Here is a 27,692-nt window from a genome sequence, read left to right on the forward strand (position 1 = left end):
TATTCACTGGTGTATAAAAAGAACATCATACTTAAAAACATAGAGCAAAACTAATTCTTCAAGGCTGATGCTTTGTTAATTGGACAATTCATCAGAGAAAGTGGAGGTGGCTAGGTCATCAACTAATTCTTCAAATTCAGGCACTGCAATAAAGCATTCTGAGGATGGCTCACTAGATGCATAATAGAAGGGTCTAGGCTCACCTTTTTTTTTTTTTAGGGGGGGGGGCAACAAGAAAGGACTTCTTTAAAAATTTGTACATTACATCCCATCCTTCTTAGTATACACAGTTTGCTTTTCTTTGCCTTATATAAATTTCTCAGTAGCTAACAACTACAGCTAGCATCTTATTAACAAAGGCAAATGCCTGTGCCAATATTTTTCACTGTAAACTTTTTTTTGGTGTGTGGTAGGGGAGACATCTTCTTTTCTCTCTTCTTATTCTGAAACTTTCTGTGCTTCTAACTGTATAAGATCTTCATTTGAGAGCTTCTTCCACCAACTGCTCTGCATCCTGTCAATTCGAACTCTATCTTGTTACCAATCTCACATAATGCTTCGTCAAATCTCCTGTGAATGTATTAACATATATTTTAAGCAGTTTCTTCCAAACATTATTCATGTATTTTCCTCTTGCTCCATGCTACTTCTTCATTCTTTGTACAGTGCAAGATATATTCCTTCTAATAGTTTCCAAGGGTTTTCTCAGTGGTAGCAAAACCTGAGCAAACTTATTTCTTAAATATGCCTTGAAGACAGCAATACTGGCCGTATTGTAGTTTTTATTCTTTTTAACAGTATCTTTAAAAAATGAACTTACGGAGATACAGTATATATGATTATGTTCACTTTGCTGCTAGCTTCTTAACAACAACTGTTATTTCTAAGGACTCCGATATTTTCAAAGATACTCACTGACTGCAGCAATTCACTTATTTTTTGTCTTCCACAAAATCTCCAATGAACATATGTTTAAGTAACCACATACCTCAGAATAGCTGTGTTCACACGTTCTATAATATTAACAATGTCAAGTTCCTTTCCAGTATCTTCATTTTCTCGCAAATGTCTGGGGAAGGAGCGTCCTAGGTTCGATTCCTGTCAACGACGTGAAGAGGAGCTGAAAGATCTTCCTCAGCCATAGCCAAGTTAGTCAGTCTAGGGCGTGGACAGCAGTGTTTTCCCCCCTAGTTTATCTGGGGTTTTTTCATCCTGCAAGCAGGCAAACCGGCCTCGTGAATACACAGGCTACAGTCAAAAATGCTGCATACTTAATCCCTCATTAGGAGGGCTCAACCAGTCCTAAGGGGCAGTCAAGGAACGGGGGAACCCCACTCGAATAAATAAAAATCTTCATTTTGAATAAAGCTTTCAACAGAGATCACTTGCTCTTTGAACTAATTTCTCGTATCTCTAGTTTCTAAGTCTTTGATCAGCTACAGTCATTCTTCTTCATGGAATGACTGTAGGTTTAATGGAATGAATACAGCACAGAGAAACAAACACACATTTAATGGATCCTATATTTCTTCTGTCACAGCGACACTGTCAAGGTTCCAATCTTCATTTTGAATTGTAAAAGCCCATACATACACACACAAACCAATAAGTGGAGGAAAGGCTAAAAGCCTGAAGTCCTGTGAGAGACAGAAGGGGCCAAGAAATTAAAGTTTCCCACAATCATATTTAAACATTAGGTAGCTTTTTCAAATCTGCTGCTGATTCTAAAAAAAGTCAAGCTTATATTTGTTACTGTGAAAAACTAGTTTTTTTTCTTTTTTTCCCCCATTTGATTCTGTGCAAAGTAATCAAAAGCATGGTCAGCTAGACCTGACGGATCATAGTTGTGGCAGCAGATGTATTTCTTGTGTTCTCTAAGGCAAATTTTGAATCTCCCAGTATGACAGATCATATTAACCATAATATGATCAGTTGAAAGAACAAAGAACCTTTTAAAAACCTGGAACAAATAGTGAGAGGGAGTGGATCCTTAGGAGAAAGAACAGATAAGGGAAACAATCCTCAAATGAGGTTTGAAAGCAATGCAGAGATTATATTTCTTTAGAGCTCTGGCTATTTTTTCTGAGAGGACCTGGATAAAGGGAATAATAATAGCATTACTGTAGTCTGTATGTTGAGAGGGATGTAAGGAGATGGGAAGAACAACCAATTTGTCAATCTTTTTGGCATTGTAGCTTTGGACAGGAAGGTCTGGAAAATAAAGGAGTGTTCAGATGAAAGGGAAGTTTGGGTGGTGCAGAGGCTTGAGGCTCTAATGACAAGCATTTTGTCAAAAGATTAGAGCAGTGATTTTCAATCAGTGTGTCGCAAAAGGTTCACAGGTGTGCTGCCAGCTTTTGATATAAAGGAATAAAAATTGATATAAAAGAAGTTTTCTGTGCATTTTACTACAAAGTATATAAGGAGTCAATGTTTATGTTGCATTGAACGGAATTGTTAGAGTGAATAAAATATATGATTATATTGATATAATATATATTTCTTATACCTGCTATTATAGGTATGCATCGTTATATGTGTTTATAGGTTCCTCCAGTTGTGTGACAATTATAGCATATGCTGTGCTTGCAATGTAGTGTCGCCACTGTATAAAGACGAGACAGGTTTAATCATTGAACAACTGAAGTCTTTGAGCATTCATTTTTCTCGCCGACACAGCTTAATTGGTTTCAATTCTATAAGATCTGTTTAGTTGTGTTTTAACAGTGTTGAATTTTAATGAAAACTATGAGTGCTGCACTTTTAAAACGTTACGAGACCCATATTTTCTTTTAACTGGTAAGAGTCAATTCATTATTTTATTTATTGATTTTTTTTTTTTTTGACAAAGATCCATTCAACATGCACAAGTTTCTAATTAAGAAACAAAAATTAGATGACAGTGAAGTAGTAAGTGATGTTAATACATCTAAAACCATTGTCTGCCAGAACAATGGAGATTATTTGTCATTCAGCTTTATTTCCAGTGAAGATAATCCACCACATCCTCACGTGTGAACGATTGATTGATTTGCTAGTTTTTTTGCCCGTGAGGGCAAAAAACTAGAAAATCAATCAATCATTCCTAGCAAAATGAAGAGACATTTGCACGAGAAACCAGTGAAATACTTCAAAAGACTTGCCAGGCAAAAAAAAAAAAAAAAAAAAAAAAAAAAAAAAAAAAAAAAAAATTGTGACAATATCAGAAAAAGCAGAAGCAAGTTACGCTGTCATTGAAATAGTTATCAAAAAGATGAAATCTCACACAATCGCAGAATCTGTTGCTCCTGTCGGCCCTTGAAAATCCAGGGGGGGGGGGGGGGGGGGATTTTTGTGCCAGACCGTACCCATATCTGCAGCAGGTCTCCAAGGTGAACAACCTCTAGTCGATAGAGTAATGTAGGTAAGGGAAGTCAGTGAGACAGATCTGTGAACTTGAGCCTGGACCAGTGTCAGGGCCTTCTCATGGAATGCCTCAGCTGCATGCTGTCGGATGCCTCATCTGGCCTGACAACTTACAGCCAACTCAGAACTGACACAGACCAGGGGAATCCGACTGTCTAATTAAAACAAAGTAATTTAATGGTCCATTCAGAGGTGTTGCTGCCAATGTGCTTCCTGGCCAGTGGTTTGAACATTTAAGTGAGAGAATATCAATCAAGGTCAGTGATATAGGACAGAACATAACTCTCATTGCTACGGATGATCTTTAGAGGTAGTGAGTAGAGCCCTGGTTCTGCTGGTCATATAAGCTAGCCAATTTATATGACGCTCTCTATAGACAGTAATTTATCAGAGGGAGCTTTATAAATAAGGTGCATAAAATAGCACCTAAGAAAATCCTGTGCAGAAGGCCAGGTTTGGCATGCCTCTTTGAGTATCCTGTAGAGAGAGAGAGAGAGAGAATGCTGAGTGCTACTCTTGGAAACATGTCACCTCACCCACACACCTAGGTGCTGAGCTATCGTAGGGAAATTGGCTATCTAGTAAGCATTGTTAGATTTTTAATGAGGTGGTGTATTCCATTCAACCCTAACACCCTGTGCCCCATCACAGCAACCTGCCACGAATGAATTAATGTGAAAATAATATTCATAATATGAAAATAACAATCTCAAATAAAAGTAGATGGGGATATAGCAACTAGAAATAAGATAGATTTAAGCTAGTATTTAAGTTAGGTTAAGATGAGCTTGTAAATCATGTGTTTGGCAAATTAAAGAGATACTGGAGAGGTGCGAGTTCCACTGGCCAACTCTGTGGTTGGCCCTGACCTGGTGTTAGTGAGGTGCCAGACTCCATAATTGCTCTTTAGCTGCTTCTATTAAGGGAAGTCAAAGGTTGGTTAGTGCATAGCCATGTCATGCTTTGCATACATTTCGAGCTGAATGCCTTTAGGCTCTTGATGTGGGGATTATGACTGAACATCTCTGTTATGGTGCAATCGCTTTGGTGATGAGGCCACTAGAACGGAAGCAACAAGACAGTTATTGAGATTATGTGGCTGCTTCCTATGCCGCACCATATCATCTGAAAACCTAAGTACCAGTCTGGATGTCGTGCTTAGAAAAGCAGCCACCTGCAATCTATTGAGACTCATCCTCTGATTTTTCTACTTCAAGTACTGATAAGTATTATGTAAGTGGTAGAAAATATTTAAGATGAATATCCAATGTGCAGAATAAACATCAAATTACAAGCCCTAATCAGCTGCTGCCTTCCTTTGTCAGTCTACTTTAGGCAGAGTAGGCTGACCTCAAAAATTCACTATAACAGACTGTTTATTTGGTCCCTAAAAGTTTGCTACTTTGCAAGGTGAATTTTATATATGTGATCTTAGACAACTTTCATCATTAAACAACAAATTACATGATAACCACAGTAATTAACTTTAATGAAAGTGTAAATATTTCATACTGAGAATAACAGTGCATCATCAATGTATAGAAACAAGTAACTCAAAGAACAGAAATACAAGGTACATACAATAATTGGTTTACCAATTAAAAACAGCTGCTGCAAGCTGGAAATTAATAATATTAAAACTATTTATTGATGTTTACATAAAATGAGAACCTCACAAACTTTTTTTTTGGGGTGGGGAGATGATTGTTCCGATTCAGGTTAGGCCAACGTAAAAAGGCTTTGCAACTTTCTTTGAAAAGGCAGTTCATATTTAAAACTGCTTCTATAGAGAAACGAGCTTCATCCCACAGGATACTGTGCCTTTTGAGATTTCGCGTATTCAAAGTAATATTGATGTTCATTAATTCTTTCTTCCATAGTACAGCCACAGCCCAGCATATGTCAAATTACATTCACAAGGATTCTGGTAAACCAGCTAATGATAGAGGTGACAGTTTGTCTTTCGTAGATAGGAAAATATGTGGGAATAAGGTGATACTTCTTCAGATTCTACCAAATAGGTTCAGAGATACTAGAAATATAAGGGATTGGAACTCTGCAGTCTGTTAAAGAATCCTTAGATGTTGGAACATACGAGTCAAGTATGTGCTGGATTTGATGAGGGTTGCAACCATTTAATTCCATTAAAATTTTGATAGTGAGAAGTTCTTGTTGTAAGCATGAGGGAGAGGGGCATATATTATATTATGTGCACTATTAATTAAAGACTTGATAACATCAATTTTTTGAGAGGTGTGATCAGCAGACTTTTGATGAATTTATCTGCCAGTAAAGGTAGGTTTAATGTCAATATTATGCTGTTCATATTTAAAATCTGGAGAAGCTTCGTCCCACAGTATCCTGTGGGACGAAGCTTCTCTGTAAAATTTTAAATATGAACTGCCTTTTCAAAGAAAGTTGAGAAGACTTTTAAGATTGGCCTCACCTGAATTGGAACAATCGTCTCACTCTCCCCAAAGTTTGGGAGATTCTCATTTTATGTAAACATCAAAAATAGTTTTAATATTATTTATTAATATATTAATTTCTATCTTGCAGCAACCATTTTTAATTGGTAAACTGGCTGTTGTATGCACCCTGTATTCCTGTTCTTTGGTTTGCTTGTTTCTACACACTGAGAATATACTGATATTTCCAGTACGAAATAACTATACTTAATTACTGTGGTTATCGTGTAATTTGTTGTTGTTTATAGTTATGCCACAGGTACTTTTAAAGTTTGTTTCATCATTAAGATATACTAAAATATACCTATTAAGGTTATCTCTCTTTTTTACTTACTTGCATTTTAAATCTAGAAAGACAGCAGGGATTAGAAAAATCATGTTCAGACAGTTTATCAGGATGAAGTACATAACATAACAAAACTTCCTGAAAGAGAAGAACAAGAAAATTACACTAGGTAGTTTCTTTTCTTATTAAAAATTAGAAATATACATATGACTAACACAGTAGATGCTCTTGAATTAAGACTGTTCACTAATAAAACTAAAATAAATAATTCATTACAGTGATAGAAAAAAAGGCAGAGATAGTCCTTATTAATGGCTTTGTAGGTGTCTAAATTCATTTGCTTGCATAGTACCAGGCAACACAAAACAAGTCAATTATAGGTTTCATTTTAAATCACCTACTAGAGGAACTTTTTCCTAGAACTTGCAGATAAAAATATTAGGGTTTAGGGCTACAAGATGACAGCTTTGAAGGATGGAGACTGGTTGCCCACCTCTTATTGAAAACTTATTAGTAGTACTGAAGGAGTTCTGCCTACTTCCTTGTTGCCAGTTTTCTCTTAAGAACATAATGAGGATATTAGACAGGAACTCAGCATTCAAGAATGCATAAGCAGAGCTAATCAACAGCAGTATGGTCAACATGAACAGAATGGAAGAAGAAAGGTTAGCAAAACAGATATTTGATGCTAAGATGACAGGAAAAAGGCCCAGAAGGAGACGAAAATCTATATGAATTGATTTAGCAGAAGTCTTCTAGAAGATCAAAACTTAAAACATGATAGTATTGGAGTGCTAACAATTAAGAGACTAATTTGAGGAGATTAACAATAATGTAAACTTAATCATATAGCACTGTCATAGTAGCCTGTACACACCTTGGAGGTACACATCAGGAAATTGATAATATGTCTATGAGAGAGATAAGGAGGATCATTTTATATTTCCAGCATAATTACATACCTGACTTGATCTATTTATTAATTTTTCTAACAGAACAAAGTCATTGTTGCAGTTCTGAAGATGCTAAGACACTACTTTACACAAGAAAATAATTAGCTTTCAAAACTAAAACAAAACCAAAGTTCACCTACGGAATTTTGGTCGAAAGTTTTTTACAATCCGTAAGTTCCTATTTTAACAACAGGATATGTTGTTAAAATAGGAATTGTTACTTTTTCAGGCATCTCACACATACATGCATATATACAGGTAACTGTCAATACAGAAAACATTATATAAAAAAAAAATCATTCCCTATACCAAATTGCAGAAACTTCCATATAAAGTTCCATAGGTAAATTTGATGATGACTTATTCAGCAGAATAAGCCATCACCGAATTTAGGAACAAACAAGCAAAACTGTATTCAAACCAATTTCAACATGTGAATGATACTTCAGATCATATTAAAATAGTGATATTATAAAGGGGTTGCTAAAAGGTCAAAGCTAGATTACTGAGAGGGAACCTCTGCATAGCTTTTTAGGAACTGATGGGGCTTCTGACCTAATATCCAATCTTCACCTTCTTGCAGTACAACCCATTAGGATGTATTCACCTAGATGATGAATAGACATGAATAGAAATTTTGGATTTAGCCAACCAAATTGTATTCTTAATGGCTTAAACCAAAATAAAATGATTGTACAAGGTGGAATTTCTTGCTGGGTAAGGCATTGTCCAATTAAACAAGACACCTGATGTTTTTCATCAGGGAACCAAGGAGAACAGTGAAGATTGACTACTGGAAAAAAACACCAATACAACAACAGCAGAATTCAAGATTGGTACCACTAGCATAAGAAGTATCAACAGAAAAGAAATTAAACTAGTAGAAGATTAAAGCAGCACTAGATCAACATAAGAGGCCTTACAAAAAGAAAGAAGACAAACAGGTGAGATTCTTCTAAATAACAAATAAAAGATGCTATATTCAGGCAATAATGATCAGGAAAAAGGAATAGCTATAATAATCCACACTAAATACGAGGATAATCTTAAACGGTAAGCAATATCAAATAAAATGATGGGGAATTGGACAATGAGACCTATTTGTGTCCTTTGCCCCCACCCACACATAATTCTACTAAGGAATTAGAAAAGCTAGCGCGCACGCACACACACACACACTGAAAAAGGAAAAGTTAGTCTTCGTTGGAGATCTAAATAGTAGAGTAGGAAATGATTATCACACACAAAAAGTTTTGGGACAATTTGAAGAAAAGAGAAACAGAGCTAATAATAATAAAAAAAAAATTAAAAAAAAAGAAGAAATGACTCAAATCACTGGCTATGTTATCAATAATGATGTCATCATGTTGGTCAGGACACAACAGTATACAGAGAATCTGAAGCAGAAGTGACCACCATTTATTTTTGAGCAGGATAAATTTGAATATCACTTTGAAAAGAAAAATAATAAAAGTTGAACAGCAGTTGAGGTGGACTGTGGACTCAAATGCACAAATATTATTCAAGAAAAAAATGATAGACTTTGAAAACAAGAACCAAACCAAAAATATCAGTGTGAAACCCTGAAGAAAACATGGATCAGCCAGTCATGTGCTGAGGTTGTCTGCAAGGATAGAAAAATCAGAACTCAATGGTAGACTCAGTAAGTTGAGGCAGTCAAAGAAAAGAAGAATGCATATCAAAAGTACCTGGCAAGTCAGCATGTGCTCTAAAATAATAGAGAGAAAATGTTAGCAAGAAAATAAAACTAGCAAAATGAAAGTCATGGGAACACTTTGGTAAGAACACAGAAGATAAATATCAGGAAGGTGGCAAAATATTCTGGAGGCTATTGAAAAAGCCTAGAAGTGGAGGAAAGAGTACTGTAAATGGAATCAAAGATGATAAAGACAGCATAAAAACGAAAGATATTTTTGATGTCTGGAGTAATTTGCTTTGAAAAATTGCTAAATGAAACAAGCTGTGATAGCATGGTGGTAGACAGCACTCAACAGGAATGCAATCAGCGATATGTATCAGTACACAAAGTACAAAAACCTGAAATGTGGAAAGGCAGCTGGAGTAGTGATATTCGAAGAGAAATGCTCAAATATGGATGTATAAAAGTTTTGCTCTACAGTGCAAATGCCATGGTCAAAAGATCAGATTCCAGATGACTGGAATAGAACTCTCATGGTATTCACTGAATGTAAGAATTACATGGGAATTTCCATCTTAAGTAAAATTCTCAAGTAAGTATACTTAAGAAAAATTATGGAAGGAAAGCTTGGAGAAGAATAAGCTAGGTTCATACTAAATATACTTTGCCAGGATCAGATTTTGATCCTGGCAAAGGACTCATGGGAATATAAAAAGGATTGTATTTAAGTTTTGTAAATCTGGAAAAGGTATATGACCAGGGCGGCATAAATTAAGTTAAGGAGATAATAAATTCTTCATTATTTCAAAGCCCAATAAGAAACGCGAAGATCGAAATCAAAGCGTTTCATGCTGAAGAACTTCCAGCAAGTCCAAGCATAAGTCAACACCTGGTAGTAGAACAGTAGGCCATAGTTTATGCCATCAAACTGGATATGGAATGCTTTGTGCTGTTTCACTATTGTTGGGACTCATCAGGTGGAACAAGACTTAAAATCAGTAAAACAGCTGCCCTTGTTTAAATGAATGTTAGTTAAAAAAAATTTGAGAAAAAAGGATAGTAAAATTAGCCTGTTTTAATCTCCTTTAGCATAGACAGACTTGTTCAAGATGATTCTATAAGTTCATTGTCTCTTCTCGATTTATAGCCAACACGATACTAATTCAATGCAGATTCTGTTGTCATGAGCGAAATTAATATAAAAACTGCATTGCAACAGCATCAAAAACGTAAAAAGAAACAATTGGTTTTTCCTTCCAAAGCGCCTTTCTAATGATACATCAAAGCAATTTCATCTGAGGTTACTTAACCCTAATTATAAATGATATAATCACCAAATTAAATGATGACACACGTCAGGATATAAATTACTCTTGGAAAATATCTGAAAACTTCCTTTTTAGGAATATAAATCATAAAAACAGGTACAAGGAATTGATATTCGCTACTTCCTGATAAAATTTTGCAATACTTTCAGCATAATCTTTCTTGATTATATCATTCATGTCATTTGTTTTTTTTAAGCACGTTGCGTGACTCAATTGACATCCACCGCCATGTTAGGTTAACTCGAGATGACAGTTACAGAATTTTGAGAAAAACACCAATGATGAATGCTAAAACACACTCCATAAATAAACCCATATTCAGAGACACATTTCTAATGTTTTTTGCTGCTTTGTCAGATCAATCTGTTTCTAAAATGTATCATTGGTTGACATTAGATAGTAGTGGACATGCCTCTGGAATCTTAGGGGACTGTAAACATTCTGAATTGATTTCTTCCTTCACAGTTTATGGCATCTGTCTGCCAGCCATGGTACCACATGTGCAAGGTCATAGGAAACTAACTACAGTTCAAACGTGAGTCTATTCTTAAGTTCTTTGCCTTAGGCTTAACTGCAAGCGTCTTATCAGCTGGCTGTGTTTACACTGATTGATGCAGCAGAAATAAACACTTTTTTTTTTTTTTTTAAGATTGCAGAAATAAAACATTTGATCAAAGATATGAAAGTCCAGAAAAAGATCGCTGGAGTGAACAGATGGTATCAGTGACATCATTGAAATGAACATATAAGGAAGGCACTTAACATGATTAGCATTCAGAATGTACAAGCAGAGCTAATCTAAAGTAGTATGGTCACTTAAACAGAATGGGAAAGGAAAGGTTTTCACAAAGCAGATATTTATTCCCAGAATGTAAAGAAAAAGACCTTATGAAAGATCTAGGTATATTGATACAGTGCCTTCGAAGGCAGAAATATAAGATCTGAAAATATTAATGTGAAGGAAAATTGCTGTCTGGAACGTAGTAATGATTTAAACATTTTCATGTAGTACTCTCATAATATTCTACACATCCTTTGAATGTGTGTGTGTGTGTGTGTGTGTGTGTATGTGTGTGCGTGCATGTGAAAGAATGATCATTAACTCAGTTAACATACATATTTTTATAAAGAATTGAATGACTAGAACCGAGATTTAAGTAAAAAGGTTTTAATATAAAAACATGACTAGTTTCGGCTTGTAACAGCCTTCATCAGGTGACATTATAAAAGAAAGAAAAAACACTAAAACACTGAAGCTTAAATAAACTATGAACATCATAGAGAGTCTCTATACATAATTGACATTAAATCGTTGTGGTTGTATTTAAAGCTGTGCTTTCGTTAGTTGTATTGTTGGGAAAGTGCATGCTAGTAGCATCTCAAGTTATTATTTAGATGAACAGGATTGAAGATGATTTCTCTAGATTCCAAGATTTTTCTCTCTAGTTCATCATTGCAATGGAAGATGTTAGTAGATTTTTCCCAGCAGACTTTGTGACTTTCATTTTCATCATTAGGATTAGCTGAGAAAAGGATATGACTTGATAATGCACTGGCTCGCTGTCTCCTGTAAGTGATGTCCCTCATGTGTTCTTCCATACGCAATTCGACAGATTTGTCTGTCTGCCCAAAATAAGGAATATCACAATCACACAATAGTTTATATACACCAGGGTATTTGAGTTGTTGATGACAAGGTTTTGGGTGGCTTATTAAGAAACGGATTTTGGATGTGGAGTGAACAAGGTTCTGATATTGTATTTTCTTAGAACTTTTGTTAATTTATGTGAAACTGTACTTATGTAAGGAATAGATATATTACCTTTGAATCTATATGTTTCTTCTGGGTGATGTCCAGGAGAATTAAGAAGGAATCTTTCAACGATTCTCTTGGAATATCCATTAACTTCGAAAGAAGTTTTGAGATGGTTTATTTCTGTAAGAAATAAAATAAATGTTAGAGGATTTTGAAACCAAGGCCATCTCTTCCTTTATTTTAACACCTAAAGTTTGGAAACGCTATGTAGATGATGTCTTCATTATTTGGAGCCATGGACATGATTCCCTTATGGTTTTCCTCGAGAACATCTCAATAGCCGACATCAAAGTATTAAGTTTACTGCCAAGCTTGAAACAGATAATTCCTTGCCTTTTCTTGATATCAAACTGACCCGCTCTTCTGGTAAACTCAAAATATCGATATATAGAAAGCCCACACATACCAACAGATATCTGCATAGTCAGTCCCATCACTTTCCTCCTCATAAGCTTGGAATAATTTCCACCTTGGGACATAGAGCCCATTTCTCTTCTGGATGACCCAAATAAACCTCTTACAGAAATAAACCATCTCAAAAATTCTTTCGAAGTTAATGGATATTCCAAGAGAAACGTTGAAAGATTCCTTCTTAATCCTCCTAGACATCACTCAGAAGAAACAAATAGATTCAAAGGCAATATATCTATTCCTTACATAAGTACAATTTCACATAAATCAGCAAAAGTTCTAAGAAAATACAATATCAGAACCTTGTTCACTCCACTTCCAAAGATCCGTTTCTTAATAAGCCACCCAAAACCTTGTCATCATCAACTCAAATACCCTGGTGTAAATAAAATATTGTGTGATTGTGATATTCCTTATTTTGGACAGACAGACAAATCTGTCGAATTGCGTATGGAAGAACACATGAGGGACATCACTTACAAAAGACAGCGAGCCAGTGCATTATCAAGTCACATCCTTTTCTCGGCCAATCCTAATGATGAAAACCAAAGTCACAAAGTATGCTGGGAAAAATCTACTAACATCTTCCATTGCAATGATGAACTAGAGAAAAAAAATCCTGGAATCTAGAGAAATCATCTTCAATCCTGTTCATCTAAATAATAACTTGAGCTACAACCAACCAGATTGTCATTCAGCTGTAATCATGTACTGGCGTTCACAAGATGCTACTAGCAAGCACTTTCCCAACAATACAACTAACGAAAGAACAGCTTGAAATACAACCACAACGATTTAATGTCAATTATGTATAGAGACTCTCTATGATGTTCATAGTTTATTTAAGCTTCAATGTTTTTTCTTTCTTTTATAATGTCACCTGATGAAGGCTGTTACAAGCCGAAACTAGTCATTCAATTCTTTATATATATATATATCAGATAATTGATGGTGATATATTCATTATGATATTATAAAGTACCACGACATTATTACAATTCAAGAATGTTCTGTTGTTTGGATTTGCAGAATCTTTTGTGGGATAGAAAAAATAATCATCCCTATATGAAGTCCAGCTAATTCATCTTTGCTGAAGAAACCTATATAAAGGTTCCTCACTTAATAGACAGGATATAAACCTAAGTCTTGTGCATCAAAGGTGTTGATTCTCACTATGAAAACCTTCTGGGGATCACACAGTAATAGTTTGCTAAACTGAATTTCCTTTAGCATCATACTCTAGTGACTTCTGGACTTCAGATATAACTTTTTTTAATAGCCGTAATAGTTTTGAAGTTTGTTATAATGGTGCTTATTACATAGTGTTGATCAACTGTACTTGAAGTTTCAACCAACAAAGACCAAGATGTAGCAAAAATTATTGTTATTATTATTATTACATTATTATGTAACTTAGACTCATTGAGGGAGACCCTAAACATCATGCCAAGCACTATCCAACATTTCTGCAGTACGTATTATACATTGAACTCATTCAGTCATGGCAACAACAGACTCTAGCAACCTATTCCACCCATTTGCCATTCTTCAAACAAAAAGTCTAGTTCTAAACACTCTTGTACAATTTCCAAGGATGGCCCCCTAGTTGTCCCACCACCAGACCTGTTCTAAAAAATTTCCTCTGTATTAATCTTGTAAAAACCCTTCAGTAATTTGTATCTCTCAATCATATCACCCCTTTTCCACTATCAATTTCTGATTGACAGTGGAAAAGGGGTGATATGATTGAGAGATACAAATTACTGAAGGGTTTTTACAAGATTAATACAGAGGAAATTTTTTAGAACAGGTCTGGTGGTGGGACAACTAGGGGGCCATCCTTGGAAACCGTACAAGAAACCCACGAATCTTCAACCTATTCTCATAAGGTTCATTCCATAGACCTGCTACCATCTTGCTTACTCGCCTCTGGATCCTCTCATCGCTAGGAGATCCAGGTAACTAGATGATCTGCGCACAGTAGTCAAGATAGGGTCTTATCAAGGCTTGATAATGAGGAACAATAGCCTTCTTGCCCGTTTTTGTCAAAGTATTCTTTAGTAACCAAATAATCTGATGAGCTGCATTAGCCACTTTTGCTGTATCTCTAAACTTGAGCTCCCTATCCACTAACACTCCCAAATCTCTGGCTCTGTCAATTTCCTGGAGTGCAGTTCCATCAATATGTTATACAGCTAGTAATCTTTTCACCACATAACCTTACACTTTGCCACATTAAATTGACATCTGTTCTCCTTTACCCAAACTGTCAGTCTATCCAAATCATTCTGCAAAATGTTAACATGATCTATATTAACTATTGCTGTACAAATTTTGCATCACTGGCAAACAACTGAACAGTTCCTCTCAGATCCTTTCGTATATCATTCATTTACAAAATAAATAGTAGCATCCCAACAGCAGAGCCCTCTGGCACGACACTAGTCACAGGCCTTCTTCTGAACTCTACTCCTGAATAAACTACTCTCTGATATCTCTCCATCAACCACCCTCTTATCCACCTCACGAACCCTATATCCATCCCCATGTACTGCACTTCATTCATTGGAATTCCATGCGGTATCCTGTCAAAGGCTTTTGTAAAGTCCAGCAGTATCACTGTAAATCCATTACCTTTATCCAACTCTGCTGTCACTGTATTATAAAACATGAGCAAGTTACTGAGGCACAACCGCCTCTTCACAAAACCATGTTTCCCCCCCCCCATACAGTATCCCATTTCTGTCTCTCTTCTTTCCTGTATTTTGTTCAACCTCTCTAGTACCTTGACAACAACTCCTGATATGCTGACTGGTCAGTTATTTGCTACATCAGTCTTGGAGCCTCCTTTATGCAATAGTACTATTTTTCCCCTCTTTCCACTTGCCTATGACTAACCCAGAGCTGCATTAGCCAATTTTGCTGTGCCCTCTAAACTTTAGCTCCTTATCCACTAACAACAACATGGTCAAAAGTGCTGAGAATTCCCTAGCACGTTCACCTAAAATTCGAGCTTGTACTATACACCTCCATTTTATTTACCACAGTTCCCATATAAGTCTTGGCCTCCCTCGTTACTGCAATAACTCCAACTGAATGATATACTCTTGCAAAGTGTTCACTTAGTAATTCGACTAATTCAGTTGCCTCCCTACCATCAATATTCATTAAAATCGTTCTACCATAAACATTCTTCCATTTTACTTACAACATACTGAAAGAATGTTTGGGATTATCTTTGGCATGCACTAAGGTGCCTGCTGATCACCTTTCTCCGTGAATTACCTCCACAATTTTTTTTTTTTTTTTTTTTTTTTTTTGTAGCTCCAGCTTAATGATGATATTCATTCATTTAATTCTCACTTGATTTACTCTCCTGACTCTAGGTATGCAGTCTGCCATTACTTCTCTCAAACACTTCTTTACCACTTACCATGCACTCAACATTCATCCCTTGCAGTTTCACATGCCATGGCACTAATCCAAACAATCTCCTAAACTTTTCATACTTACTAGCCCTGTAATTCCACATATTTAGCCACCTCCCAGGTCAAAACCATATGATCAAGCTCACCAATTGGTGGCAACATGGTCATTTTGGTTATAGACAAATTCTCAGATGCAATTACTAGATTGAGCACTCTCAAATCCCTAGTATACAAGACGTGTTCAAAAAAAATATTGAACTTTTGCTATAAAGACTTTATTGCTCATTTTACAACATTTTAAGCACTGTCCCCCTTCAAAGTAGTCCCCTCCACTGGCAATACACCATTCCCAACGTTTCTTCCATTGTTGGAATTCCTGGAATGCAATTTCTGTGATGGCACACAGTTCTCTTATTGCATCTTCTTGAATCTCCTCTATGGTTTGGAAACAACGCCCTTTCAAATTGGTTTTAAGTTTGGGAAACAGGAAAAAGTCTGTGGGATGCTTAAGGGTCAAAGCTGTATAAGTGAGAGGAGACCTCCACATAGCCTTTAAAGGAATGTGGAGAACCGACCAGGGCTTCTGACCTAATGTCCAATCCTCACCTTCTCGTGGTGCACCCAGTTGGGTATCTACCTGGATACTGAATGAACAAGGATGGGCTGGCAATTTGGGATTTAGCCAACCAAATTGTATTCCTATTGGTTAAACCAAAACACAAAATGATGGTACAGCATGACGAAATTTCATGCCAGCTAGGGCGTCGCCCGGTTAAACAAGGCCCCCCGTTGTTTTCACCAGGGAACCAGGGTGAACAGCGAAAAGTCAGCTACTGGAACAAATCTGAAAACACACCCCAACTCAACATCACCAGAGTTAAAGATCGGTACTATTAACATAAGAAGCCTAAATGGCAAAAGAAATGGAGCTAGCGGAGGAATTAGATAAGTACCAGATCGACATAATAGTGGTGACTGAAACAAAAGACAAAAACTGGTGAGATCTTTCTGAGCAATAAATACAAAATGTTATATTCAGGCAATGACAATCAAGGAAAAGAAGGAGTAGCCATAGTATTCAACACAAAATATGAGGCTCATCTTCTTGAATGGCAGGCAGTGTCAAGTAGAGTGATTTGGGCAAATATCAGAATGGGAAACTGGACAATCAGACTTATTTGTGATTATGGTCCCACAGAAGGTTCTACTAAGGTAGAAGTGGAGGAATTTTTTGAGGCTCTAGAGAAAGCTACTGACACAATGAAAAAGGAAAAGTTGGTCCTTGTTAGGGATCTAAATAGCAGAGTAGGAAGTGATTGCCAGACATAAAAAAATGTTTTGGGAAAATTTGGAGAAAAGAGCAAAGCTAATAATAATGGCATATATCTGTTGGATTTCTGCTCAGGACATGGACTGGTTATTACTAACACCATGTTCCAACATAAAAATGTGCACAAATTCACATGGAGAGAAGAGGCAAGAAATAAGAAAAGTCTCATTGACTATGTTATTGTTGATAGTGATGTTTTCTCCCTGGTGGAGGACACCAGAGTTTACAGAGGATTTGAAATTGGAAGCGATCACTATTTAGTCTTGAGCAGGATAAAATTGAATTTCATATTGAAAATAATGACATGTAAGAAAGTTTTAAAGCGAATAAAAGTTGAGCAGCTCTCAGATGTAACTGTAGACTAAAATACACAAAGATTATTGAAGGAAAAATGAAAGAGTTTGAGAACAGGAACCAAACTTTGGAGATTCAGTGGCAATCCTTGAAAACCCTGATTGATTCAGCTAGAGAGGCATGTGGTGAAGTTGTCTACAAGGATAGAAAAATTAGAACTCCACGGTGGACACAGGAAGTTAAAGAGGTAGTGAAGGAAAAGAAGAAAGCATATCAAAAGTTCCTGGCAAATAAGTCAGCTTGTGCTCTTAGAGAATATAGAGACAAATGCAAGAATGCTAAACACTGTGTAAAACTAGCTAAACAAAAGTCGTGGGAGGACTTTGGCAAGAATATAGAAAATAAATATCAAGAAGGTGGCAAAATATTCTGGAGCTTGTTGAAGAAGCTTAGGAATGGAGGAAAGATGCTGTAAAAGGAGTTAGAGATAAAGGTGACATGAAAACTGGAGAAAAAGATATCCTTGAAGTATGGAGTAATTACTTTGAAAAACTGCTAAATGAAACAAGCAGTGATGACAGCACAGTGATAAAAAACACTGACCAGGCATGCAGTCAGGAATACATATCCATACTTGAAGTAGAAAAAGCCATCAAAGGCTTGAAATGTGGAAAGGCAGCAGGAGTAGATATTCGACCTGAAATGCTGAAGTATGGCGGTATAAAAGCCTTGCAGTGGCTGCTTTGCATAGTTCAGAATGCCTGGACAGAGGGACGAATTCCCGACGATTGGACTAGAGCTCTCATAATACCCATACATAAAAAGGGAAATAAAACTGAATGTGAGAATTACAGAGGTATATCCCTACTGGGTATTCTTGGTAAGATATATTCAAGTATACTTGAGAAATGGTTGAGAAGAATTGTGGAAGAAAAGCTTGGTGAAGAACAAGCTGGATTCAGGTCAAATAGAGGCTGTCAGGATCAGATCTTCACTTTATGACAAATAGTTGAGAAGCATGGGAATATAACAAAGATCTGTATTTAAGTTTTGTCAATCTGGAAAAGGCATATGACAAGGTGCCAAGAGAGAAGCTATTCAATACACTACAGTTATATGGTGTCAATGGAGCATTATATCAAGCAATACTTAGTCTTTATTTGAGTTGTAAGTCAGCAGTTAGAATTGAAGGAAGTACAGGAAGATGGTTTAATGTTAAATCTGGAGTGAGACAAGGATGTACATTATCCCTTCTGTTATTCATTATCTATATGGATCACATTATGAAGGAAAGTGGTATTAAACATGATATCAAAATTAGAGATGTGAATGTCAGCTCTCTGCTTTATGCATACGATGTTATACTTCTAAATAAATCCACTACAAGTCTGCAAGATTCTCTGACTAAATTGAATAACTGTTGTAATAGATATGGTATGAAGGTCAGCAATAAAAACGCAAAGACAATGAAAATAGGCAGAATCACTGAAAAGTCAACTGTATTGTGAATAGAGAACCAGTGGAACAAGTAAAACATTTCAGCTACCTTAGGCACGATTTTTAGTGAAGATGGTAAATTAAATATGGAAATAGACAACAGAATCAACAAAGCTGGTATGGTAGGAAGTCAAATGAATAAATTAATATGGAATAAGAGAGAAATTAGTCGTAACACTAAAATAGCTGTATACAAGACAGTGTTCAAACCAGTTTTAACTTATGGATCTGAGAACTGGGTCAGAAGTAAAACACTTGACCAAAGACTGGAGACCTCAGATATGAGAGGCCTGAGAAAGATTAGAGGCATGAACAGGCAGCATCAATGGCAATATCATATTAAAAACTAGAATATTAGGAAGGAACTTGACATTGTCAGCATCCAGGAAAGTGTTAGCAGAGCTAATCTCAGGCGGTATGGTCACTTAAACAGAATAGGCGAGGAAAGATTAGCAAAACAAGTGTTCTCTACCAAGTTGGCAAAAAAATGACCCAGAGGAAGACCAAGATATAGGTGGATCGATACTGGTAATTGATATCTGGTAATGTTGTAGTCTTGACAAGTAACAGACTGATTTGGAGGAAAATTGTAGATATGAAGTTAGTAATAATGTAAATTTTTCATGTAGTACTATCATATCCTGTATCCCCCTTGAGGGTACATGGCAGAAATTTGATGATGATGAAAATGTCTGTTGGGGCTAAGTCCAGAGAATAGGGTGGATGGGGCACAATGGTTGTCTGATGTTTTGCCATATAACTGCAGATGAGAAGCAACATATCAGCCAGCACTCCCACAATTCAGGCCTCTTCCTGCACACAGCATTCCTCAAACATATTAAAAATTTCCTGGTTCAACTCTTTGTTTACCATCTGACCATGTGGTACAAATTCATAATGGATAATGATTTTCCAATTAAAAAACACAATCAACATCACCTTGATCTTTGACTGACCTCATCCATGCTTTTTTTTTGTTCGAGGAGACCCTTTACCCACCCTTCTTTCATTGGAATGTATCTCAGATAATTGATGGTGATATATTCACGATGGTATTATTACATCATGAATAATACTGCGACGATTGCATCTTGGTTTTAAGATCATAGCCATAAACCCACATCTCAATTTTTACCAAGTTAACAACAAAATTTCACACATGTTGTTAAGTTCTTTCATTGTCACTAATCTGACAAACAGCTTCTGCATGTGGTCATTTCAGCGGATGTAACTCAACGGCTAATGCTCATAGCACAACAGGACAAATGTAGTTTGTCAAAACCTGCTACTAGGCACGCTATTTAAAAATTTCAGTCTTTTTTTTTTTAACATGCCTTGTTTTCCATCACATGTCATTTCAGGTAATTATTTTTAAGTAACTGCATAAATTTCATTTCCTTCCTTCTACGTGTCCTCTCCTCCTTCCAATCTATGTTCCCATAGTTGAACTCTTCCATAATAACTACCCTCCCTCCACTCATTGAGCTTATTTGCCGATGCATACTTTCCCTTGCCATTGCAAGTTTTACACTCATTCAATATTCTTTATGCATTTCCCACTCACATTACAAAAAGCTTTAAACTTATAATATAGCTTTATCGTACACAGAATAAAGAATTTTTTTTATCACATCTGAAAATGCTCTAGAGACCAAATATGAAACTTTTTCAAGCCACTTCATGCCTCCAATAAGTGGAGACAGTGGTCTCACTTACTGGATGAAATTCTCTTATATGGTTATGGTTCAGTGTAAAATCTTTTAAATAATCCTTTTGAATTATCTTTTGAATCTTCTGAATTATCCAGTATACTTGTAATTTTTTTTATCTCCCTGTTTGCTGGCCTGGTTGGCCAAGTGGTTAGCATATCTACTCTCCAGTCAAGAGGCATGGATGTTTGTGATTGTCCTAACCATTTACCACATGCACTGCTGTAACCTGTGTCCTGGCACAGTATGACCTTTCATGTATTTGCACCATAAAAATAAAATCTCCCTGTTTAAGTTATTCAAGTCAAAAACATTTTGGATTTCTAAAAGCTCGTTCTACCTCCAATATCAAAATCTCGATTGTTTGGCTGAATATTTTCAATTGGAGTTCTGTTATTAACTCTAATTTGATACCATTTCAAAAGTAATTGTGCCATGCATTTCAGTTTCTTATCTTCAACTTAAAAATTGAAGAGATATAAATATCTACTTAATTATCTTTCATTCCAATTATGTAATTTTTTTTCCCTCTTGCATATCTAAGCTTTCTTAACAGATTCTGAAACTCCCCCTCCCAAATTCATTGTATTTTTTCTAAATTATTTTCATGATTTCTGGCCACTTTTAAATTTAAAAATTAAAATTTTAAATCCATTATGGAGAGCTTATTTTTCTATCCTTATAAACAACTTTATTGCATGCTTCCTTAACAGAGTCGATCAATACTTTCTTTGGACTTTATCATTCATTTGGTTCTTGTTCTCAAACACATTCACTTTTCCCTCTTTGATCAATTTGGTGATCTCATTATCAATAACTGTAATATAATGAACAAGATTTTTCATGTTTTGTATACATTCTCTGCCAGCAAATTTACTCTGCGAGAATGAAAATGAAATTCTTTTATTTTTCTGTTCTTGGAGACCACATTACTATATGCTTCCTTGAAAAAAAATCAATGTTTTCTCCAAAATCAGTCACTAACATGTGGTTCCTGGTTACAAATTGTTTTACTTTTCCTGAATATGAAAGAGTTTGAAAACAAGAATCAAATATATAAAGTAAACAGTCTGTAAATTTTAATTTTAATTCACTATCAAAAGACATACCTTAGCTGCATGTGCACTAACTCGAGCAAGAGCTGCAAGAATTCTCCAGGTTAAAGGCTGAGTACAAAGTGAATAAACTTCTTGTAATGATCCCAGATAGGCATTCCTTACAAAAACTGAATAGGAAGCATGGTAGAAAGGAGGCCCATCTTTATATAATACTGAAGGTAAAGGGAAAAAAACATTATTATGAATAAAAATATTTTAACAAGAAAATTATTCTTTATTGCTACTAGAAAAGCTGTAAGCAAAGAAAAGGATGTTCTATAAAATGGAATAAGTCAAGATGGAAGAGAAGATATGAACTAACTATAGAAAATAGTTAGTTCATGGACCAGAGGAATACTTTGTTATGGTGAATTTTCTTTAGCACAGCACTGTATCTATGGGAATTTGGTCAAGACTTTTCAGTTGTATGTTGTAGTGAGTGAGTTTGTTATAATAGTGTTTACTATAGCAAGATTTGATACAGTTAACTATAGCAAGATTTGATACAGTTAACTATAGCAAGAGTTAACTGTATCAAATTCAGTGAGTTTGATATTCTAATAAATTCTAATAAACAATGAGCAAGGAAATTGCAAATCCATAAAATTCTGATGGTATCATAATTTATTTATTTATTCATATGGAGTTTCCTCCCTTTTCTTCCCCATCCCTATTGGGGCAAGTTGAGCCACCTCATGGGGGGGGGGGGGGGGTAAGTATTTATGGCTGTAGATCCGTGTGTTCAAGAGGCCGGTTTGCCTGCTTGCGGGATGAAAAGCCCCAGATAAACTGGGGGAAAAAACCCTGGTGTCCACATCCAAGACTGGCTAACTTGGCTATGGTCGAGGAAGATCCTTAAGCTCCTCACGTCGGCAACAGGAATCGAACCCAGGACATTCCTTCCCCAGGCATATGGTTGCAAAGCGCATAGCCACTAGGCTAACCGCACGACCGATGCTATCATAATGTTTCTTTATCAGCAAGTGCTAAAGGTTTTTTTTTTTTTAATTAAATGGCCTTTGTGTTGTTATTATAACCTTGAATGTGAATATATACAAAACTATTAAGACTTAGGTATTTAACATAATAGTACCTTTGCTAATAAACTTATATATTAGTTATTCATAACAATTTTACTTATTATAACAAAATTTTAAGTGGGAGATGAATTTCATCGCCTGGTGTGAGACTACTATCTGGCTTATTGGAGGCCTAAAATGGCTTGAAAAAATTCCAATGTTTGGTCTAGAGCAAAGTTTTCAGACTATGAAAAAATATATAAAAAAAATTACAAAAATATATAAAATTTATAAAAATGGGAAAAAAAATCCTTATCCAATTCATGGTACAAATGTACTATAAGTTTACTAATAACGTTTCGTGGATGAGAACCACATAGATAAGGAAATTACAACGTATGCTACATATTAATTAAAATAACTTTTAATATTTCCAGTTTTTATGACAAAATCATATTGCCATCATCAGAGAACAAAGAACAAAATGGTATGCACACACAGGCACTACATACAGTAAATATGACAGAAGCAAAACAACAAAGCTTGCTAATGGCAATATAACTATCCTTGGGGGGGGGGGGGGGCATACTCTTTTCCAACAGCAGCTTAATATTGCTCTGGAAGCAGTAGTCATTCACCCATTCATGGGATTTTTATTACAGAGTTCTAAGTTAAATCAGGTTGACCTTCATAATCTTATATTACAGCTGCCTCAGCTTATACTTTTTATGGGTCTTTAATGGACACAACACTCTGTGGGGTAGTGCCAGCATGAATGAATGAGGCTAATATTGTTGACTGTATGCTTGATTCTGCAGTATAATTTCTGGTGTCCCCCCCCCCCCCCCCGCGCCACCGCTGTAGAAATATTTTCATTCCATTTTTTTATAAGAATGGACACAATAAGTAAAAATTCATCTGTTTCTGAATAAAATGAATCCTTCATCCTCTAAGAAATAGATTGCATCCATTGATCTCCAACAAAAGACAGTCATATACAAGATATCTATTATTGATAAAACAGAACAGCCACCAACTTATAAATTAAAAATATATAACATTTAATTTTTAATTTAATTTAATGAAAACTTATATCTGAAAATACAATATATAGGCATCATGTGTAAGCATAACAGTATTTTTGAGCTGTGTTTAGAAAAGTATTTTTAAGTAATGAGTAGTGTGCCTTTTTATCACATAATTGTGCTTCATTTTTTACATTTTATTTCTTTAAGTGTCCTTCAGTAGTGTTTGCTGGAATTTTGTTTGTTTTTTCTGTTTTTGCTACTTTTGTTCCTATTGCTTCTGCTTTCTGAAAACAGTGTCCCATAAAGAAGCACACATTTGCAGTGTGCAAAGATTAAGTTGTGCCCCCTGGATTTTCTCCAGTGGATGCATTGTGAGAATTGCTAGAGGTATTCATCGAAAAATGGGAAAGATTTCTGCTCTTTCAGAGTGAACATAAAGAAGGAAAGCATTAATGTATGTGAAAATGGAATTGATAGGTTAGAACATTTAGAAATGGGAACTCAGGCAAGAGTTGGCGAAAATGAAAAATGAAATGATTCATCTGGAAGATGACATTAAACACCTAAAGAAGAGGTTGGCAGATGTGAATAAGAAGAAAGAAGTTAGTGTTAAGAAAAAGAGGTCAAAGGATAATCATAATCATATATCAATAATGTTCATCAGAGGTGTGATGTCTAATAAACTACACAAACATGCTTTACTGGTGGAACACTGAAACAAAGCATCAGTTATTTGTTGCAGTGTTCCACCAGGAAAGCATGTTTGTGTAGTTTATTAGACATCATACCTCTAATGATCAAGTCCCCATATAATGACATATGATTATCCTTTGACTTCTTTTTCTTAACACTACCTTACTTCATCTTAGAAATTCTGAACTTTACAACTGTGTTATAAATAACTATTTTAATTTCCCGATGTTTTGATCTTCATATTAAGGTCATCATCTAGAGCAGGGGTTCTCAACCTTTTCCAGTGGCGTACCACTATATTTAATTCAAGATATTAGATGTACCAATAAGGCAGTGGTACATCTAATACGTACCACAGGTTGAGAATCCCTGATCTAGAGTATATACAGATACAAGGACAAGCTGAGTTACATTTCACACAGTAAGCTAAAGAAACAATGATTGATCACTGGTTATTCTACTGGCATGACCTCTAATGAAAAAATAAAATAAAATACAGATAAAATTAAAAATTAATTAAATATTTAGAAACTACATCAAAGCTCAATTCTATTTAAGATAATGGGAGAAACATTCTTTCATATAGATAGTTATCTTACAGTAACAATGATGTCATATTTTTAACATGGCAATTGTTATATTAGATTTACGATTCTGGATTATCTACAGTCCTGTTCATAATTAGCTCTTAGGGAGAAAGGTTCCTTGGATAGAATATGTGCCTTCCATATGCTTGGGATTTTTAGACCATCATTATTGTTCAGATTGGGGTGGTTGATAAGAATCTCAAAGGCTTCCTTAAATTTGTGTGCATACCATGTTTCAGTGTGATGTAAACAACTGGTGCTTTTCCAGTCAATTCTATGTAAAGTGTTCAGGGTATGATCAGAAAGGCCAGCTTCACTATAGTTATTATATTTAATGTGTCGTTTATGTTCCTTTTGTCTGATAGGAATTGTGTGTCCTGTTTCCCCCCTATATATGGTAGATTACAGGTGCAATAAATACGGTATACTCCAGGGTGGGCCAGCAGGGGGAGTGGGTCTTTGGATGAGTTGAGTAAGCTTTTTAATTTTGCAAGAGGTTTAAAGGTGGCTTTGAGGTTGTATTCTGTTTATTTTATCTGATGTCCCTTTAATGTAAGGAATGATTATAGTTTTATTGTAGTCTGGTTTATCTTTGTTTTTTGTTGAGGTCTTGTAGAGAATTTTGTTAATAGTGTTTTGGCTGTAACCATTTTTTAGAAAAGTATTGCTGATAACTTTAAATTCGTCTTTCAGCACTTTCATTGGAGCAGATCTTCAAAGCCCTGTTTTTTAACATATTAATGACACCTAGTTTTTATGTTGGGTGGTGGTAGGAGTTTATTTATGTGTATATATATTGGCCCGTATGTGTCAGTTTCTGGTAAACAGTGAAGAAAAGACTGCCAGAAGGAAGACGTGTGACAAGTGTATCTAGAAACAGAAGTGTGTTCTTTTTTTTCAATCTCAACTGTGAACTGTATGCATTTGTGTTGTTTGTTTAGGTGGCAACGTGATGGGGATGGTATCAAATACACATCCCCATATGCTTCGTATCCATCATATATTTCAATGTAACATCAATGGTATTACAATTTTAATATGAACTTCGCATCTATGGTAACCTGGATGTATATATATGTCTTGGCCGGTAGCGTGGTTAAATAGAATTTAGCTTTGATGTAGTTTCTAAATATTTAATTAATTTTATCCGTATTTTTTTTTTCATTAGTGGTTATGCCAGTAGAATATCTGGTGATCAAATCATTGTTTCTCTAGCTTACTGTGTGAAAAGTAACTCAGCTTGTCCTTGTATATCTGTATACTCCAGATGATGACCTTAATATGAAGGTCGAAACGTCGGGAAATTAAAATAGTTATTTATAACACGGTTGTAAAGTCCATAATTTCTAAAACGAATGCTGATCACTATGCAACATAAAAAGAAAGGACAACACTAACTTCATTCTTCTTATTCACATCTGCCAACCTCTTCTTTAGGTGTTTAATCCCATCTTCCAGATGAATCATTTCTTTTCATTTTCACCAACTCTTGCCTAAGTTCTACTACAGTCCTGACAGAAAGGGTGGTAGTTGTGGGCACAAATGACTTAGTTGGTGAAAAAAAAGGAATGTTGATAGAGTTGTGGGAAAAGTCGTTAGCATGTTACTCAGATATAACAATAGTGAATTGTCATATCTGAGGAGAGCAAAGATAATGAATAGCAAGATGGCTGAGTTGTGTCAAACAAAGAGGGTTCACAGTTTATGAATCTGTGGAGAGAATCTGAAGGTAAGTTGGAATGGTTTAAAGTTGGTGGATTGCATTTGAATGGGTCTGGTGTTAAATGTTTAGAAAGGCTACTGTTTTCTGAGAAGACACAAAATCAAGAAGTTAATGTAGTTAATAAGCAGAGGGTACTTGTAAAGCAGGATAGCACAGCCAAACAAGTTGTATGGCAGGAGAAAGATGGATACGAGGCTTAAGATATGGTTCTGGTAGGACAAGGTGATGGAATACATAAAGATGAGGATGATACAGGTATAAATGGCAATCACACAAAAATTCAGGAAAATAGGAGTGGTCTGACCAAAGAGAGTAGTGCGGTATAACAGCTAGACTAGAGAATGTTGGTGCTGGTAGACAAAAAAATGATTGTAGAGGAATTTTGTTCACATAGCATGGAAGTTGATAGTATACATGCAGATTTTGAATCTGTGTGGTGTGAAGTTGAAATTAACAAGCTAGTATATCTGATAAGATGCTGTTATAGGCCAGGGAATGTAGAGAATACTGACCATGAAATGTTTAGGGAAATTGGTTGGGCATGAAAAAGAATGATCTTGATGGGAGATTTTAATTACAGGAATATAGCATAGAAGGAGGAGATGGTGTATGGGAACAAGGTGAGCGAGTTTGTTGAATTTCTGAGGAATAAATATCTTAAGCAGCATGTGACCAAAGCAACTAGAGGCTTTAGTGTTTTGGATTTGGTGATACCTTCAGAAGACATAGTTGTTAATGAGATATTAAGACTGCCACCAGTTGGTGAGAGTGATCATGAGGTACTTGTTTGGGAAGTGGTGAAACAAGAAAAGGTTACTACCAATAAAAAGGGATATATGTGGAATTTGGAGTTATAAGGCAAATGATTATGGGAAGCTCTGTAGTCAACTAGCATTAATATGTTGAGTAGATAAGCTGTATAACTACATACCAAGGGTTAAGCAAGTAAATAGAGTAGAA

General features: G+C 35.6%; 1 protein-coding gene across 2 annotated transcripts in view; it reads right to left on the reverse strand.

The window, feature by feature from the left end:
- The window catches only part of LOC150094638 (tRNA-splicing endonuclease subunit Sen2-like), a 114,056-nt gene that overhangs the window by 15,567 nt on the left and 70,797 nt on the right, over nt 1-27,692 (reverse strand). The window contains exons 6-8 of one of the 2 annotated variants that reach the window (XR_016550146.1): nt 21,695-21,855; nt 11,923-12,036; nt 6,207-6,297 (exon numbers count right to left, since the gene is read on the reverse strand). Coding sequence is in view for 1 of the 2 variants with exons in the window: in XM_090411325.1 (XP_090267451.1) it covers nt 6,208-6,297; nt 21,695-21,855 (251 nt within the window). In the remaining variant the exon portion in view is untranslated. Of the gene's footprint in view, nt 1-6,206; nt 6,298-11,922; nt 12,037-21,694; nt 21,856-27,692 lie in introns of those variants that run through there. The other variant, XM_090411325.1, reaches the window with a different exon arrangement.

The sequence above is a fragment of the Typopeltis vanoorti genome, chromosome 21, assembly GCF_054136105.1.
Source record: "Typopeltis vanoorti isolate ZY-2024b chromosome 21, IOZ_Tvanoo_1.0, whole genome shotgun sequence".
Lineage (NCBI taxonomy): Eukaryota > Metazoa > Arthropoda > Arachnida > Uropygi > Thelyphonidae > Typopeltis > Typopeltis vanoorti.